General features: G+C 42.6%; 2 protein-coding genes across 2 annotated transcripts in view; both read right to left on the minus strand.

Annotated features, from left to right (window-relative positions):
• Positions 1–5,837, minus strand: part of CDH16 (cadherin 16) — a 70,422-nt gene extending 64,585 nt beyond the window's left edge. Inside the window, exon 1 of the mRNA XM_065416834.1 lies at positions 5,809–5,837. Within this exon, the coding sequence (XP_065272906.1) occupies positions 5,809–5,837 (29 nt within the window). The remainder of the gene's footprint in view (positions 1–5,808) is intronic.
• Positions 5,838–13,387: 7,550 nt separating this feature from the next.
• RRAD (RRAD, Ras related glycolysis inhibitor and calcium channel regulator) lies at positions 13,388–17,902 on the minus strand. The gene is made up of 4 exons (XM_065416732.1): positions 17,545–17,902; positions 16,031–16,104; positions 15,258–15,462; positions 13,388–13,665 (listed from the first exon to the last, which is right to left on the minus strand). Exons 1-4 carry the CDS (start codon positions 17,900–17,902, stop codon positions 13,388–13,390), a joined length of 915 nt encoding a protein of 304 aa, XP_065272804.1.
• Between the last annotated feature and the right edge of the window lie 204 nt (positions 17,903–18,106).

The raw sequence follows: 18,106 nt of genomic DNA on the forward strand, positions 1-18,106 counted from the left end.
TTAAGCAGCGCATATGGTACATCTTTGCAGGACTGGGGCCAGAGTTTCTATTTTTAATCAAATAAAGCCAAGAGCTTTACAGTAGTTTTTGTTGTTGTTTATTGCCTACCAGACATAGAAACATAGTTTCATATTTAGATCATTCAAATATTCAAGACCGTTGCAACAAAACTAATCAACAAATCTTTGCTGGGTTCATTTTCTTAGTTGCTCTGTTTGGGTGCATGCATCTGTCAAAACATTCTTGCCCAAAACACAGAGCAAGAAGACGTATCAGATGCTTCCCATTCATAAGTTCATCTCTTTCCTTATTTTCACCCCCCCACACACACACTCTAAAAAGGGCTTTGAGATTGAATAGACCCGATCCTGCAAGGAATGCAAAATCAGGTTTTATTACATCTGGGACTGCAAAGAAAATATAGGATCATTGGGTGATGTTCTGGCCCCATTGAAATCAATGGCAAAACACTCACTGGCTACAAAGAGGCCAGGATTTTACCCACTTTATTTGTTAATCATTGCTCCCCATCATGGCTGGCTGGCCCTTTGAGGCAAGCTGGGCTCAGCTTTGCCCATGATTTAGCACAGGGGTGGGCAAACTATGGCCCGCGGGCCGGATCCAGCCTGCAAACTGTTTTAAGCCAGCCCGCGAGCCACACCAGCAGCTCGGTCCCACTCCGGCACTCCAGCCGGGGTGCTGGGTCTGGGGCCGCACCACGTGGCTTGGCCCCGCTCCGGCGCTCTGGCTGGGGGGCAGGGTCAGGCCGCACCACACAGCTCCTGGAAGCTGCAGCATGGCCCCGCTCCATCTCCTACGTGCTCCAATGGGAGCTGCAGAGGTGGTAGCTTGCAGATGGGGCAGCGTGCAGAGCCGCCTGGCCGTGCCTCCGCGTAGGAGCCCAAGAAAGGACATGCTACTGCTTCCGGGAGCCGCTTGAGGTAAACCTGAGGGTTCCCGGAGCCTGCACCCCTGAGCCTCTCCCCACGCCTCAACCCCCTGCCCCAGCCCTGATCCCCCTCCCACTCTCCAAACCCCTCAATCCCAGCCTGGAGCACCCTCCTACACCCCAAACTTCTCATCCCCAGCCCCACCCCAGAGCTTGCACCCCCAGCCAGAACCTGCACCCCTTCTGCCCCAGCCCTGATCCCCCTCCCACCCTCCGAACCCCTCGGTCCCAGCCCAGAGCATCCCTCCTACACCCCAAACTCCTCATCCCTAGCCCACACCCCAATCCCAATTTTGTGAGCATTCATGGCCCGCCATACAATTTCTATTCCCTCAGGCCAAAAACTTTGCCTACCCCTGATTTACCAGCTATCCCTCACTTGTGAGCTGGCAAAATAAGAGCTAATTAGTGGTCCCAGCTGGGTGTAATGGTGCTTAATTAGAAAGGCTGACCCCAGTCAGTGGTGTTGAAGCAGGGTGAGCACTGTTTAAACAGAGATGGGAGCTCAGGAAGACCCTGGAAGGAAGTTTCCCCTCTGGACAGAGCCTGAGATAGTCAGGCTGTTACCCACAGAGCCAGCCAAAGGAGAGAAAGACTCACAGGGAGCAGAGTAGGCTCCTGTGGGAATCTCTGTGATAGGCCCTAAACGAAGTGGGGAGATCATCAAAGGTAAATTGCAGGAGTCCCTGGCAAAAGGAAGCAGCTGGGGAAGAAGCAAGATAAGAGAGGCTCTGCAGGGACCAGGAGAAGGGGTGGAGAAGCCCAGGACTTCAGTAGTACCTGAGAAGGGCAGAAGAATTATTAGTCTGAGCATTTGATTTGGACTTTAAGTTGGATCTTTTTTGTTATCCCAGATGGGGAGTAAACTGTTGTGTGACTTGGCCAGAGGGTTGAGCTACAGAACTCCTACAGAGGGAGTGAGGAGAAGACAGTGGCTGGGACTGGTCATAACAGCCAAGGAAGTGCCCACTGATGGGGAGTACAAGAAACGAAGTTCCCTGAAACATGGTGCCCAGGCGTGAGGGGCTACCCTAGAGGTGAGGGCACATACGTGACAAAATTCTAAATGATATGGGATTATTTTATTCCATAAAATCTCTAAGATCTTCATAATTTAATATCTGTCAATTTACATAAATGAAAGCAAAACCCAGACCTCAAAATAGGGAAAGAGTGTGTGATGTACTGCAGCTCTGTCAAGCTTTTCTTTCCTTTCTTTTTCTAAATGGCAGTGGCTCAGAGCATAACCATCTCTCCAGTTAGAACCTTGGCGAAGCCCTAAGATCTAATTTAGGTCTACCATAGGTTGTCCTTTCTCCTAATGAAGAGCAACTGATGGGTATAGAATGAATGGTACACTTCATAATGTACTGAATCACTGTGAAGAGTTAATAAAGGAAGATTTGGGTGTAAGGGGAAAAAATTTAGACCAAATTCTACTCTAAAGTCAACAGGGTCACTCTTGATTTACTCTGGTGTAATTCAAAACAGCAGTGAGTTTAAGAATGGCCATACTGGGTCAGACCAAAGGTCCATCTAGCCCAGTATCCTGTCTTCCGACAGTGGCCAATGCCAGGTGCCCCAGAAGGAATGAACAGAACAGGGAATCATCAAGTGATCCATTCCCTGTTGCACATTTCCAGCTTCTGGCAATCAGAGGCTAGCCACCATCCCTGCCCATCCTGGCTAATAGCCATTGATGGACTTATTCTCCATGAATTTATCTAGTTCTTTTTTTAACTGAGTTTATTTTCTCTTTGAGTGAAAATGGACACTTTCTACTAATTATTGCAAAAATCCTCAGTATTGCCAACCCCAAATGTTCAAAAATCATGAGTCAGGAACCAAAATATTATGAGATTTAAATTGATTTATTTAGTATGTCTGAGTGATTGTGTGCAGGGGTGGTGGTGGTGGTGGTGTTTTGTGTGCCTTTTGGGGTTCATTCAAGTCACATTTTCATGCTTTTCTCTGCATCCATGAGGCCTAGAAAGCTGAGTGTCTCACAAATCACTTGTCTCCAAGAGTTGGGCCTTGAAGGAAAACCCCATGTATTGCCAGACTCATGATAAAACAGGGAGAGTTGGCAACCCTGACTCCCCTAATGCTGAATCATGGCCTAGTTCTCCTTTGTAAAGTTCAGTCTCCCATTACATTCATTTGCTGAGTTGATGATTTAACCATTTCTTAATGATTTTTAACTATTTTTAATGTACCATGCAGAACTATATTTGCAGTGAATATTTTGAGAAACCATGTTTAATTTGGTATTGATTAATTAAAGTTCCTCCTTGTCCTGGTGATGTGTACCTGATCAATCCTCCCCTTTCCACACCCCCATAAAAAAGGATTGGGTAAAATAAAAGCAGCAATTTGGTGAAGCAGGACAGGGGTATAAACTGAAGTATTCTAGCCTTGTTCAGACTTTCCCCAGACTGATGCCTACAGATTTTGGTTTTATTCCAGTTCAAAATATAGTGCTTAGTCCTGCAAACATACCATGTAGTCACAGGAGTGCTACTTACACAAACAGCCTCACTAGGCCAAATTCTGCTTTCGGTTACCCCATTGCACAGCATGAGTACAGCCCCAATCCTGCAAAGATTTAAACATGTTTAACTTCACACACAGTGCGTAGTCCCATTGATACAGTGCATGAGGTTAAGCATGTTTTTGTCTTTCCAAGATCAGGACCTAAATCCACTGATTTACCTGGTTTTACTAGAAGCAGGTTTGGCCAATTACTTCAATGAGATTACTTGCATAAGCACTACTCACAGGAGTAAGGAGCTGCAGGGTAGGGGCATACATTTTGAAATAAAAAGGTTATTCCTTTCCCTGTCACTGCCCAGATAGTGATGTTAAAATAGTAAGTAATATTAGGTTTTTCAGCTGAGCTCTTGTTCATCCTTGTGGAAAAATCTAAAGTTGAAAGAAACAGGAAAATTAAAATGCTCTACATCTACTTAGTCCATTATGCACTAAGTGACCCTAACAAGCCACATTGTGTCATGTAAAACGTTGAAGATGTTTATACGGTTTTGACAGCTTTCCTCACAACCCCTAAAGATGAATTCAAGGTAGTGTCTAGGAAGATGCCTAAACTTCATCACAAAGGTTTACAAACCTGATTTGGAATTTGTTCCCTGAAATGGATGTTAGTAACCCTTTGAGTCTTAGTTACACCTCTATCTTGCCTGTTTGGAAAATGAGTCTTGCAGTCAGTGAATTAAAAATAGCTTGTTGTTTCTTAAGGGGCCTTTTGAAATACGCAGTATAGAAAACCTCCCGCAATGCATGACGCTGTGAAGAAAACAATTATTCTGGCAACATAGAGCCCCCTCATTCGCTTACTCTCAGTCAAAGCCCCCATCATTTGTCTGAGCTAAATCCAGACCCTGACTTATGCAGCAGTAAGGGATAGATAAGCTCCTTATAACTGCATAAAGCAGCTGCACTCCAGACTGACGAATCCTTCAGTGGGTGCATGAGGGTGGGGCAAGGGGGACCAGTGCCTGCTGGGAGTAGCTCAAGGGCAAGGCGTTAATGCAAGCAACCCTTTTATTTCCTGTCCCCAACCCAAGCAGCTCCATGTGTATCCAAGCCCGCTGACTCTGCTCCTTGGGTTAGCAGGAGAAAGTAACCTCTGCCCTGGACTGGGACCAAGGCTCTGTATTTTTGAATATGGTGTTGGGAACAGGGGAGTCTGGGGTCTTTTTATACCCCTGACTGATTGCCTTCAGAGGGGTATTCTACGGCCTCTTGGTCCACTTGTTCCTTCCCTGTCCATGAAACAATATCTCTGGGGCTGGGGTGAAGCCGGAGGGCTGATTGCTGCATGGACACTTGAGTCCATTCCCTGCATAGATGCATCAGGCTGTCCTAGCCCCCACAGACCATGTCTGTTGTCACTCTCCCCCTCCCCCCGCCCATGGTTACGCAGTGCTCAGTCAGGTTACTCGGGCAAGGGACTGTGGACTGGTTTGCCCTTGCATTTGGTCAAATCCTGAGAGCTGCTGAGCGCCCCTGACTGCTATTGACTCCAATCAGAGTTGCAGGGGCTCAGCACTTCCCAAGATTTAGCCCCTGGCTTTTTTTTAAATGTATGTTTCCCCTTAAATCTCTAACGTGCCCTCAGCATATTTGTCTAATTTCACCATTTTTGTGTTTACTCTTTTTTTACCCCCAACATGGCTTCCCTTAGCATTGTGATAAAACATTTTGCCCTTGTTTTACACCCAAAGCTCTGACAGAAGTCATTAAAAGAAAAATTCCAGTTAAAACAAATGTGATTATTTTTTTATTTAAATAACCTTAGCTTTGATTTCTGATTAGTTTGCCACCTTGATGAATCACATCTAGCGCAAAACTAAAACCCTAACACACAAACACTTATCAAATCATTAAAATCAAACTAACAATATTGGTTGGTTAATATAGTAAATGTTCAAAACCTTTACCCAAGAAAGATCTGAAGTTTATGCCCAGAATAGTAACTTGCCTTTACAATAGACACAAAGTTTCCACCCCTTCCAAAAACTGTCAGCAGGTTTTTTTCTGTTTGACATTTGCTCGCCATCACATCCCTCACTTTAATACTTTGTTAGCATGTTTCTAAGCATATTTGCAAAACAAGAAGCTTTAGAACCTAAAATCCAGGCAAAACTGCTAGCTTTAGGGGTCACTTTCAGAAGGCCAGACTGTGCGACTGCCTTACCCTTGGCAAGTGGGGGACACACATCCCTTCAGTGGGACCAGCGTGAGTAAGGAGTTCACAATCTAGCTCTTAATCTTCGCAGGAGGATGAAAAATCTAACCTATTCCATGCTTTTCTTGATAAAAGGAAAGTGCTCCTTACCTCATCATGCTCCTTGAAGGGCAGAACATAACATTGAGAATGAAATAATAAAGGCCTGGTGGTTAATTATTTACTTTATAATTAAAAATGTACCAATCACTAACCAGGATCCCTAGAGGTTAACTGCGCATTTAATTTACAGCTCATTTTCCAAAAGTTGGGTATGAAATTGTTCATCACAAATCTGTTAGTATTTTGGGAATTCATGGGATTTTTAGAAAACAACATACCTTCTCTTAAACTCCCATAAAACCACGGGAGTCTTGTCATTGATTTAATTGGGAGCAGGACTGGGCCTTAATCATGAATGATAATTCAAGATGAATGTTAGTGCAAAGGAAACATTGGGGATCATTAGGATGAAGGGTGTGTTGTTGACTGTTTCCATACTATATCCTTACTTTCAGGAATTTATCCATTTCAGTTTTCGATCTGACATTTAATTAGCTATGCTTTGTAGTAAAGTTAGTTGAGTTATGCATGCATGATTGACTTAGTTATCCGGTGAATGTGTGTGTCTTGCAAAATGTGCATTGAATGAGATGGTGTTCTGCAGGAGCTGTTATTGGCTTGACCACTGCCACTTATTCCTTGAATATAATATTAATTTGATCTCTGCACCCCATTTATTTGAAAGTTTTTAAAAATTGTGTATTAACTTAACTATGAAAAAGAAACAAAAGAACTGTGTGTTGTTGTTTTTTTAAAGTGGGACATTCCAAAAACGTTGTTTACAAAGCAGTGACAACTCCAGCTGTGCTAAGCGGTCTCCTAGCAAGTTTAACTGTCTAGTAGAGAATTCCTTGCTTCACAGACAAATTCTCCAATGGTGCAGGGTTAATATAGTGGCTCTTATGCTGGCTTTCTCCTAGCATGCAGTACGATCAGCATATCCTTTGCCTGGGTTCCCAGGAGGGAGTTTAGCAGCCAGGGATCACCAGGCATGTCAGGTGTAAAGTAGCACAGTCTTGAGGTTCAGGTTGCCATCTGTCTAGTTTTCACCTGGACAGTCTGGGTTTCGGCTTGTGTGTCCAGGTGCCATTTGACAAGACCTGATCCCCAGTTGTTGTTTTTTTTTAATCTGGGGGGAAGCGAAGCAGGCGGCGAGGCCTCAGGAGTCTGGTTACCAGCCATTAGAAAGGTGACAACCCTACTTGAGATGGCTCCATTTTACACTGGGGTTTAGCCTGTCTGCCAGGCAGACTTGGGATTTGGAGGCAAGGTTGAAGAGGGGACACAGAAATGTACCTTTGGATACCTTCTAGTTCAGCATGAAGCTCAGTTCAGCTAGACCATAACTGGATCATCTTTATTCTTACCAAGTATAAAGAAACCTATATTCTATCAGGCTCTTGTGCTGCTGCCTGTCACTGTGGTATCATGTCCACATTAACTTTTATATTGTAAGCTCTTTAGGGCAGGGGTTATGTTTGTTCTGTTTGTACAGCTCCTAGTACAGTGGGGTCCTGGTCCATCACTAGGGCTCCTAGGCACTATCACAATACAAATAAATAGTAGTAGTAACTCACATATGCATGAGCATGCACACACTACATGTATATTAATATAATTATATTGCCTTACCTATGTTACAAGTAAAACCTTATCTTAATTTGTACTGAAAGAATTAAAAAGCCTAATCTACTTTTCACTACTTCTGCTTGGTGATGTCTTTGCATTGCAGCATGGGCAGTGAATAGAGACCAGGTGCTCAGATAGTACAGAGATGAGAATATGGTATACAGGTTGATAGACACTAACCAGTTTTGTATTTTCATAGTCAGTTCCCTCTTCCAGATTCTCCTGGACTAGCACAAGGCTGCAATGTGTGGGTTGCAAATCCTGCAGAGAAACATTGATTCGTTAATTCCAATTAAAACATTTTATTCTTTAAAAAATCATGGAAACCTTTCTACTGCGCCTATCTGTGACCTGATAGCGATTCTTTAGGAGCTTGCGTCAAGCTTCTAAGCATATTTTCCAAGTTGGACTGGGTAGCCTGGTTGAGCTGCAATAGTACGGTATAAAGCATTCTGTGAACAGTGAGTGCAAAAGAGCATATGCAACAATGGCCTAAAAGATTTCCACTGCAGAATGGACTTAGGGTAAAAATGAGGGAAGGATGTCAGATTGCATTAATTATTAAACGCTCCATCCCTATCCATCAACAGATTGGCAACAAGTGTACCATTCCCCCACTGCCCTGTAAGCACCCAGGACCCCTGACATTCAAGGAGAGAGTAATTTAATTTGCTATGCTATTTTAATCATGGATGGATGTACAGCAAAATCTGACATTTTAATCTAGACTTTATTATGTAAAACAATGGGCTGGGGGACCCAGTTTATATTGCCCTGTTGACAGCTGATGTTTTTCAATAACTTTTGTAGCAGCAGAGGAGTGTCACTCTCCTGCTCCTATAGAGCTACTGCTGCAAAGGTGACAGAATGTAACAAAGGAGGGTGGATAGATATAGTGGAAGTCAGCATAAAATGCTGAGCATGTGATATAAGGGAGTCTCACAACTGAGATACCTGCAAGGTACTAGCTTAACATTTGACATATCAAAAGAGCATTTCATTATTGTTTGTACTAAAGCAGGTCAGTGGATAGACCTCATTACCAATTCCGGCAGTGGAAAGTCATTGACTTTAAAATGCAGTTCATGTGAGTTGGTTTGCTTTTAAAATGCATTGTAGGTTCTAGTTCAGCCATGTTTTGTTTGATTGTTTAGGGATTTGGGGTTTGTTTTTTATAACACCCTGGATCTTGGGAGGTAGTGAATAGATCTTTGCTATGATGCCTCATAATGTATCAAGTCATTTTGAGCTGAATGTAAAAGCAACTGTTAACTTTGTTAAGCACAATAAAGTCAGGAAATACCACAGTCTTACAATAACTTCAACGAGCTTTGCAGGTAACCAGAAAAGAGGCACCAAGAGGAGGCAGCCTCAGTGTTAGCCAGCAAAGGCTATTTACAACTTTCTAGATAATCCTCTGCTACTTGCATTGCACCTAGAAATGTATGATAAGCCAGGCCAGAGCACAGAAGTTATGTGCTCCTTTTGGCCTGACCAATTTAATTCATCTGGTGATATTTTCTACTAGCTGAAGCTTCTGGATGTTTTGTTAAGCAGAGCACATTGCAGTAGTTCAGCCTGTTCCTCTGCCATGGCATCTGCAAAGTATAGACTCTTCTGAGTGGGGGACATCATGGCACAGATTCTGTGCCCACTCCTCAAGCCCTGGCTATTAGCTACCCCCCAGGCACCATTTTGGGGCTGAGTGGAACTGTTTTTTAGGAGAATGGGAAAACAGATATTGTATGTATAAAATACATGTTCTTGGGCTCAAGCTCTTTGCCAAATTTATGTCAGAGTCAAATCCTTTACTACTCATGTGATGTGATATGGGAAATAGAAAAAGTTTGCCAGCTCCCAATTGGTTTTCACCTGATTGTTTTAAACAGAACAGTTTGAGGAGACAAAGAAAAAAGAGAGTGAGACCAGAAATCCTTTAAATGTTCTCCATCTGTTTTTGTCTGTGGTGGTAATCCACTGGGGGGAAGAGTGACAGTTTTCAGGATAGGTGATTATTAGGGCATGATAGTTGTGGGAAGATAAGAAGTCCATAGCTGTGCCTCCTAGAGCAGAGTGCATGGGGAGCTCTGGGAAATATTGTTTGAGAAATTAAGCCCTGATCATAACCATGTTCTACCACTTCTTTATGGTGAGGGTGGGATGACTTTAGTAATGCCTTTTTCTGAGAAAATATTCCTGAGTGAAACTATTATTTGGTAATGCTACAATTTACCCAAGAAATAGGCATTTAGGGAATAATAAAGCATCCAGGGATTTGACTCTTTCTATTGTAAATATTTTTGTTGTGGGAAAGAAATTATACTTGTTTAGCATCTTTCCTATTGTAAAGCTACAGTGGTATTTTAATAATAAATTGAGGAGACTTCACTTTGTTTACAGGTTAGCAGGATCAGATGTAGGTTGGATATTAGACTATTTCCTTCCACCATAGAACATAGGTGCTGGAACTAGGGGTGCTGCTGCACCCCCTGGCTTGAAGTGCTTTCCATCATGTACACGGTTCATAGTTCTGGTTCAATGGCTCTCACCACCCCCACTATACAAATTGTTCTAGCACCCATGCCATAGAAAATGCTGATAAATCCACTGTGAACAATTGTAATTATGCCAACAACACAAAAGCCACCATCACTGAATAGTAAGAGGCCCTCTAGTTAGCAGTCAGCAAAAAGGCAGAGGATTAAAGGGTGTGGAAACTGAATTACCTTCCTATCCTAAAGCCTGTCTCTCAAAGTCAGGGCTGATGTACCATGGCAAAGCAGTACAGGAAAGCTTGCAGTGCGTGTTCTGGAAATAAACAGAAGACTTTGCTCCCTGCAAATCTCTTTCTGGTAACTTTCATAAGCACTAGATTCACACACACTAACAATAGCATTCTGAGCCGACTTTCCAGTTGCAGATCTCAAAGTGCAAAAAATTAGAGATGATACTGATACTGATACTCAAAGATGTGGAGTGGAATTTTCCAAGGCATTTAATAGAATTGGGAACCCAATTCTCATTGACATTCAGTGAGTTGGGCACCTAACTCCTGTAGGTGCAATTGAAAGTTCCACGTAATAACATGAGGCTGGAGGAACTTCATGTTGTATTTCATTGATCCCAGAAGTATTATCCCTAGAAAACAGTAATTCTACTGTTACAGGAAAATGAGTTGGGATTAAATTACTATTAATTGTCCTATTGTGGTAGCACCTAAGGGATCTAGTCATGAATTGGGAACCATTGTGTGAAACCCTGTACAAACATAACAGACAATGAGTATTTAGAATAAATATCTTTGTACGTATTTCAACAAGGGAGAAGATTAGACTGGTCATGGTCTCTTTAGACCAACTCAATTTATTTCATACAGTTCCACCATGTGACAATGCTCTCTCTATAAACAATTAAATACTTTGCATTTTATAAAATCTCTGCCAGGGTGTTCATAAATATGTCAGGTTAAAGAGCTGTCCAAAATCCATTCTTGCAAATTAATGAATACAGAAAAATGTCTGATTTACAATGCACAGTAGTCATGAGCACACCTATTAACCATGACCTTGAGGAGGCTTTGCTGCCACATTCATGTTGTAGCATGAAGTGACAATCATCATACATTGTGCCTTATGACACCCCAAATTTTAAACAGAGGTCTTGCATCACATTCCTTGTATTTGTTAAAAATGGAATTCAGAGCCCACATTCAGTGAAGCAACTGTATCTAGTGTGTCCTACAAACAAAGAATAAATCCGACAGGCTATCAACCCTGCAGTGGTCATTCTGAAAGCACAAGGTGACTAAAAGAGCAAAGCTTCATAAAACATTTGTAGTGTTGGCACGGAGTCCAAGGGGAACATGCTCAGATTCTGTGCCACAGCAGGTGCATGTGACTTGGGATGTTTTGCAGCAGAGTTAACCCTCCATTGTAAATAGATGCAGTTGTGTTGCCACTGCTGAGCAGGGTTAGATAATTGTGAGCATAGTTTAGTGCAGTGAAGAGTACTGCATTCAGTTGAAGTTTCAGGGGGAAGAGGGTTAGGGAAATGCATGGAATCAGCTGTGTTGGACTTTAACCAAAACACTAAGGTTAACACCTCTTATGACAATTGTCATGGGCTCTTTACAAGCATTCAATAACTTGGTTTTACCTGTGACCCAGGCACCATTCTAGAGCATTGATTGACTACAGATTCTGAGCAAAGAATGCCATCTGCAAAAGCACTGATTCCTCTTCCTGCAGTACTTGACTTTTCCTTGGAGGTCTCAAGTATTGATCCACACGTAGCTTGTGAGCATTAACAAGATCCAGCAGTAAGGTGGAATGGATATACACTAGTTATTCTGTGTGTGGAAAAAGTAAAACCCACCTATACAAAAACTTGGCCATGAAAGTTTGAAGCTCTTTTGAAAATATCATGCTAGATGGGAGGTGAGGGAAGTAGGAGAGAACAGGAAGAGTGTTTTGGTTAGAGTTGGGAGTTATGAATTTACGTAAGAGAATAAGTTCTATGCCTAGAAATTAAAACTGATGCAACACATCACTTACTAAGACAACAGCTAGACAAGCCATCTAATCAATAGGGAAAATCAGAAATATTAATAAGGAAGCAAAAAGAACACTAGAACTAAGTGGAAACAGCACTCTAGACCAGAATGGCATGTCACTCATATTAGCCACAAGGCTTCCAAGCTGAGGCTTTTGTCAGAGCTTCAGAGAATTCCCTCATCTGCCTCTTCTGCAACAGGACAGTTCCCAACGGGGGGGGGGGAGAAAATGAAGCTCATTTGCTCCTTTAACACCATGTAAGGCTATAAAGCACTGTAGGAGTAGCACAGCATGAACTTCAAGATATCATCTATTGAGACACAAGACTTGCATCTGGCTAAAGCTTTTACACAGCAGGCTTATTCCTGCTCCTGTAAGCCCATGGGAGTTTTGACACCTTAAACAGGCCCTTACTGGCATGAGTAGTCCTAGTGAAATAAATGGGTCTACTTATGTGGCTAAGGAGCTATCTGTAAAAGAATCGATCCATTGTACATATTTATATCAAATACTCTTGATTCAAGATGAATGACATCCATTTTTAAAACCCAGAATCTTATCTAGTGTACATCTGCATAGATCTACTGAAGTCTATTTATACCAGCTGAGAATGTTCCTGGCTAACTCCTTGTCTGGAGACTTATTCCATTTTAGTTTAATGCACTTCCTGAGCAGACAGACAATCTCATTCCAGAATAAGGAAGTTATTCATAAATATCTAATCATGAAAGTCCATGTGTAGACAAGTCCTAATTAGGCTCTGTGCTTGGTAGATTTTTTTGTACAGTAAACACTAGCAGAAAAATACTGCTGTCTCACTTTGTGCTTGCTATGAGAAAAAACACAGCCTAATAGTATAATAGGAAATAACTTTATTATAAAATCTGCATGTAAACAAGTAACAAATTGAGTAACAGTTAATGGAAGTGCAAATTAACTTCATAAAATGATATTTATTCTGTATCTAACTATATCTATTTTGCTAACTCCCATTCTAATGCTGTTTGAACTGCCCCATTTAAATTTAAAAAGTATTTATCATTGCTTTTTTTAATACTAAAAAAGTGTACGAGCCTGCGTACAAACGTTTTCAAGTTTTGCTCTGCAAAGGAGACAAGTTTTTCACTTCCCATCATCCTTTATCTTTGCATCTCTGGTATCCACAGGACAGGAGGACATGTAACAAATGTACACAGTGAAAACGAGGGCATATGAAGCCACTTGTTTAAAATTAGTTCATTTACTTGCACACACTGATGCTTAAACCATTTACCACTGAAGTGAACATGGTAATACAACTTCCAGGTCTTGCTTATGAACCATAAGGCATTACGGAGAGTCCAATAAGTCATTCATTTTTATGACCATGTAGGTTTGTCCACCCTTTTCATAAGTCAAATGCTTGTTCACAACCCATGTGCAGCATCTGGCCTGGCTGAAAGATTCTAAAGCACAGATAAATCATGGCAAGACTTTGACTTTGCCTTGAAAGCCATTTTCTTATTGTTCTTTGCCACAATTCTCCCAAGGAATCGCTTTGCCTTTTTGCTTATGCTTTCTCTTCTTTTTGTGTTGGCCATTCTCCTGGCATTGTCTTCCTTACTGTCTTTGCGAAGTCTGATTTGTCGAATGATACCTTCAAACAGGTCCTTCACATTATGATGAAGAGCAGCCGACGTCTCAATGAATTTGCAGTCAAACACCACAGCGCAGGCCCGTCCCTCTGGAAATACAGAAAAAGAGGCAAGTGAGTGACAGTAGAATGAGATTTTCCCTTCATGCACATCGGCATCCAAAGCTGCAATGTGACTTAAAAAAAACAAACACATGCACACCTTATTAGGGGAATAGGGCCTTTATACCACTATTGTACTTTGAGGCATGTTGAGATGAATTTCCAGTCATAGAATCATAGAACTGGAAGGAATCTCAAGAGGTCATCTAGTTCATTCCCCTGCATCCTTGGGGATCCTCGGAGAAGGCTGTCCCCAGTCTTTTCAAGATAACATGCTAGGGTTGGACATCTCAATTCCACCAATTTGATGGAACATAAGGCAACAGACAGTCCCTCAAATAGCGTGGCCCACTATTGTTCACAGTTTAAACGAGATGTGCGAATACGCTTGTACAAGAGGGCAGCCAGCATAAGGCACGGAGAGCAGGTATCACCATTTCTTTCAGGTGAAAGCTCTGGTGCAGCTGTACTGTCACATTCTGCAAAAGCTGTAACCAGTGAATTTTCTAAGATCGTTCCAAATAAAGCATGTTAGAGCTAGGAAGGCCAAATCACCAGACCCATAGCTAGCGGTCAGGAAGGCATAGGTCACTCTGGTGTAGTGAGGTCTGCATCCACAGTAGAGGTTACCACTAATATTTCAGAGATAAAGCTACTTTTCACCACTGCTGAAGCATGAATTTCCATGTTCAGCTTGTGGTAAAACAATGATCCTGAAGTTGTAAACTTAATCAACTTGAGCAGAGCAAACCACATCAATAAAGAGGCTCACCACTGGGGCAATAAAGACTTTCTGGGCACTGCACCAGCCACAAGCGACTGCTCCATGTTGCCTGGGTTGAGCAACCTGTGCAGGCTAGTGGGCAGTCTAAAGCAGGGAATGAGACGACACCATGACAGAATCACCAGACTGAAAGAGCTAGTATCTCATCAGGGTACTGATGGTATCTTGTAACATTCCACCTAGTGAATATAAAAATGATTTTTTTTAAAATGTGGATTCAGTGCTGATGTGGATTCATGCAGATGCTTAGTTGACAGTCTTGGACACTGAAATACACAGGAAAGTGTCAGCATGGACTCAAGCAGGGCAAGCGTCCCCACATTGCCCTGCCAACATATCTCCATCCCATCATGAGATCACTTTATAGGAGAAAGGATTGTTCAATCTATTTGGTCTTGCCCTCAGCAGAAATTGCCAGTTGTGGGTTTTGTACCTGTGTGCATTAGGAACAGAATTGACACATCAAGTCATTTCATAAGTGTCCTTGGGCAGCCAGAAGATGGCTAATGACTTTCAGTCACTACTGACCTTGAGATGCATGCAGTAGTACCCTGAAGCTGCAGCTCTAAGCCACTCCTTTACTACTGCAGCTTCAGGGCACTATGCCAAGGATAGTCACAAATCAACCAGCTCTGCTTCTCTGACAATTTGCTTCTCTATGCTCCAAACTCTTTGAACATGGAATGTCTATGAACCAGACTCTTCAAATCATGTCCCTTTCTGCAGTAGAACTGGATTCTCTGCAGCCTTGGTTATTAACTTTGACTTGAATTCACAATTCAGTAGCGTCTCTTACCATCTACTGAGACTTCTCTGGATCGGACGAGGTCACTTTTATTCCCTACCAGAATGATGGGAATATCTTCTGTTTGTCTTGCTCTTCTTAGCTGAATTCTCAGTTCTGAGGCCTTTTCAAAACTAACTTTGTCTGTCACTGAGTACACAATAATATAGGCATCCCCCATTTTCATACAATGATTCTGAAGCCACTGGCTGTCATCCTAAAAGGAAAAAAGAATGGAACCATTTATTGCATTGAAAATACATAAAACTAAACATTCTAATAAGTGAATGATTTTGGAAACCCTGCTACAGCTAGTTTTCTTGCAATTCTTTTATATGACATTTTAAGTCAGTATTAAAAATTTTACTAAATCATTCTTAGGAGGGAAAAATCCCAGTTTTGGATGTTATATTATGAAGTAAAAGCTTTTCTATTTCCATAAATTGCATCAATGCCTGGGATGGGCCAGATTGTGACCCCCTTACTCTGATTGATAAGCGGCTACTCCCAGGACTGCCTCATTGGCTTGATTGAATCTGCTTATTCAGGTAACTCCCCAACAGGAGTAAGGGGTTCAGTCTGGCCCTAAACTTGGTCTGAAATAGCCTAGCTACTTGAAATGTACTCTAGAAAACTAGATGAGTGAATACAGAACAAAGAATCTCAATATTTTCTATTAGGATGTTACTTAACAATAAATAGCCATACACAATCATCTTATTCTGAATCTATGCCTAGGCTGTGCAATTAACAAATAACCCATAAATAAAATGAACTATTCGTACCTGCTCCCATATGTCAAACACTATGAGAGAAGCTTCTTCTCCATCGACTATAATCGATCTGTTATATGTATTCCCTGTAGAGAGAAAATTTTAAATTATTAGACTTCATTGACTGCAAAAATCTTGGCAATCAGAACACTTAACACCTGACAGACTAAGGTAGAGTGATTATCACAGTTATTGCTTCCAAACCTGTTCTTACCTAATTTACTATTTATAGATATTTTCATTATGGTGATAGAGAAGGTTGCATGGTATGTGCAATATATAAAATACTGTCTGTCTCTAACAAATTTTGAATTCAAAAATATTTTTTTAAAATGCTTCAATGTTCGAGTACTGACCTAAGCCAAGAAAAGTAGGTAAATTCAGAGTAAAGGCCATCACTCCATCCTTCACTCACCATGTTATACCTAAATATTGTAGCATATATTTAAAAATAATCTTTACTCAAGGCATTCTCATTGACTCAATAAGGACTTCAGGATTGTGCCCCAGGGTATAGAATATTATGCACTGAAGTCTCACCCCAAAGACTCCCGCAGTCCAGTCGCAATACATAGGCACAACTATATAGAGTGATAAACTTAGCTCTGCATTTTCCTGCTGTTTGGGTTTAAGTGAGAACCCTCATTATTTTAGGGAGGCTTTTTTTTTAAACTTAATGTCTGGCTTTTTTAGGAGTAATGTTTAAAAGTGCCTCGATTTCCTTACTCCCCATGAGCAAAACTGTGAACTTTGCTTCAGGGCAGTGCTAGTCAATTGACTGCCATCTATGTCGTCAATAAGACAAATTTAGAAACATACTATATGTAAAATGGGGATAATGATACAGCCCTCCTTTGTAAAGTGCTTTGAGCTCTACTGATAAACTCAATATAACAGCTGGGTATTATTTGTTACATGAACCTTTAAACCATCTAATGGGACTGTGTATTAAATTATGAAAAATTAGTTTGTTCAGGAGCCAAACTTAAGTGTTAAGAAACTTAATTGTTAATCTTTCTTAATCATAAAAAGCCTTTGTTTATTCTATAGAATAATGCCCTGAAACTAAGCCTTTCCTTACTACGAGGAACATGTAATGAGGATCCCAAATCAGCTACATTTACACTAATATTAATGTATCGATGTAACTCAGTTAATTATCAACTATAGTCACACTTAATATGCATTCATACAGTAATATGCTTATGCAAGCCTATTAGTGTGTGAATACACATTCATTTTGTTGAACCACACATTGGATTATATCCTATACTTGTCTATGTATATATGTAATATACATGTGAGCACATGGCGTTTATGGACACACTACACGTCCAGCTCGAGAAGGTGTCTGTAAATTCCTCCGCACTAAAGAAAGCGGCGGCTCTGTAGCCAAGCTCCAGCCTGGGGCTCGCTGTCTGGGCAGGGCTGGGAGGGGTGAGTTGCTAGCGCCAGGGCGCTACGGCTGTGGACGGCTCCGCTTTCCCCCCTAGATCCCTCGCAGCCCGCGGCTCAGCCGCCCTCACCTGCCTCCTCCGCATCGGGGCAGTCCTCCACCCCGCCGAAGATCCTGGCCAGGCTGGTCTTGCCCACGCCGTGCTCGCCCAGCAGGATCACCTTGTAGAGGTTGCTGTCGGAGTCGCTGCCCGAAGAGATGACCGAGTCGGAGGAGTCGGACGCCCAGCTTTCCCGGTCCGGGTTGTACGAGGTGCAGCGGACCAGCGGGGAGAACTCGCCCAGCAGGTCGCCTGGCGGGACGGACGCCTGCAGCTCCCGGTCATCCACCGGCATGCTCCGCCGGTGCAGGTGCTGGTGGGCGGCGAAGGGCGTGCTGCAGCGCCGCTTCTCCAGGTAGCGCAGCTTGTCCCCGCGGTTCAGAGTCATGGGGGCGCCTAGCTGCGGGGAGACCGACCCGGGCGGTGTCAGGCTCCGCATCTCCCCGCCTGCCCCTCGTCCTGCCAGGCGGCGGGGCGCTGAAACCGCCTCCTCCCCCCGCCCGACCTCGGGGGGACCCCGGCAGCTTCCCCCTCCCCAAAGTCCTGGGTCCGCTCCCGGCCGGCTTACCTGGGACGGGGCCAGAAGGGAGAC

The sequence above is a fragment of the Emys orbicularis genome, chromosome 14 (genome assembly GCF_028017835.1).
Source record: "Emys orbicularis isolate rEmyOrb1 chromosome 14, rEmyOrb1.hap1, whole genome shotgun sequence".
In the NCBI taxonomy this organism is placed as follows: Eukaryota; Metazoa; Chordata; order Testudines; family Emydidae; genus Emys; species Emys orbicularis.

Excerpts from the sequence above, each read along its gene's own strand:
- RRAD (XM_065416732.1), bottom strand. The coding sequence starts at position 17,902 with ATGACTCTGAACCGCGGGGACAAGCTGCGCTACCTGGAGAAGCGGCGC. Across the intron at positions 16,105-17,544 it reads CCCCGATGCGGAGGAGGCAG|GGAATACATATAACAGATCG; the intron begins GTGAGGGCGGCT and ends TTCTCTCTACAG. Across the intron at positions 15,463-16,030 it reads TGTTTGACATATGGGAGCAG|GATGACAGCCAGTGGCTTCA; the intron begins GTACGAATAGTT and ends TTTTCCTTTTAG.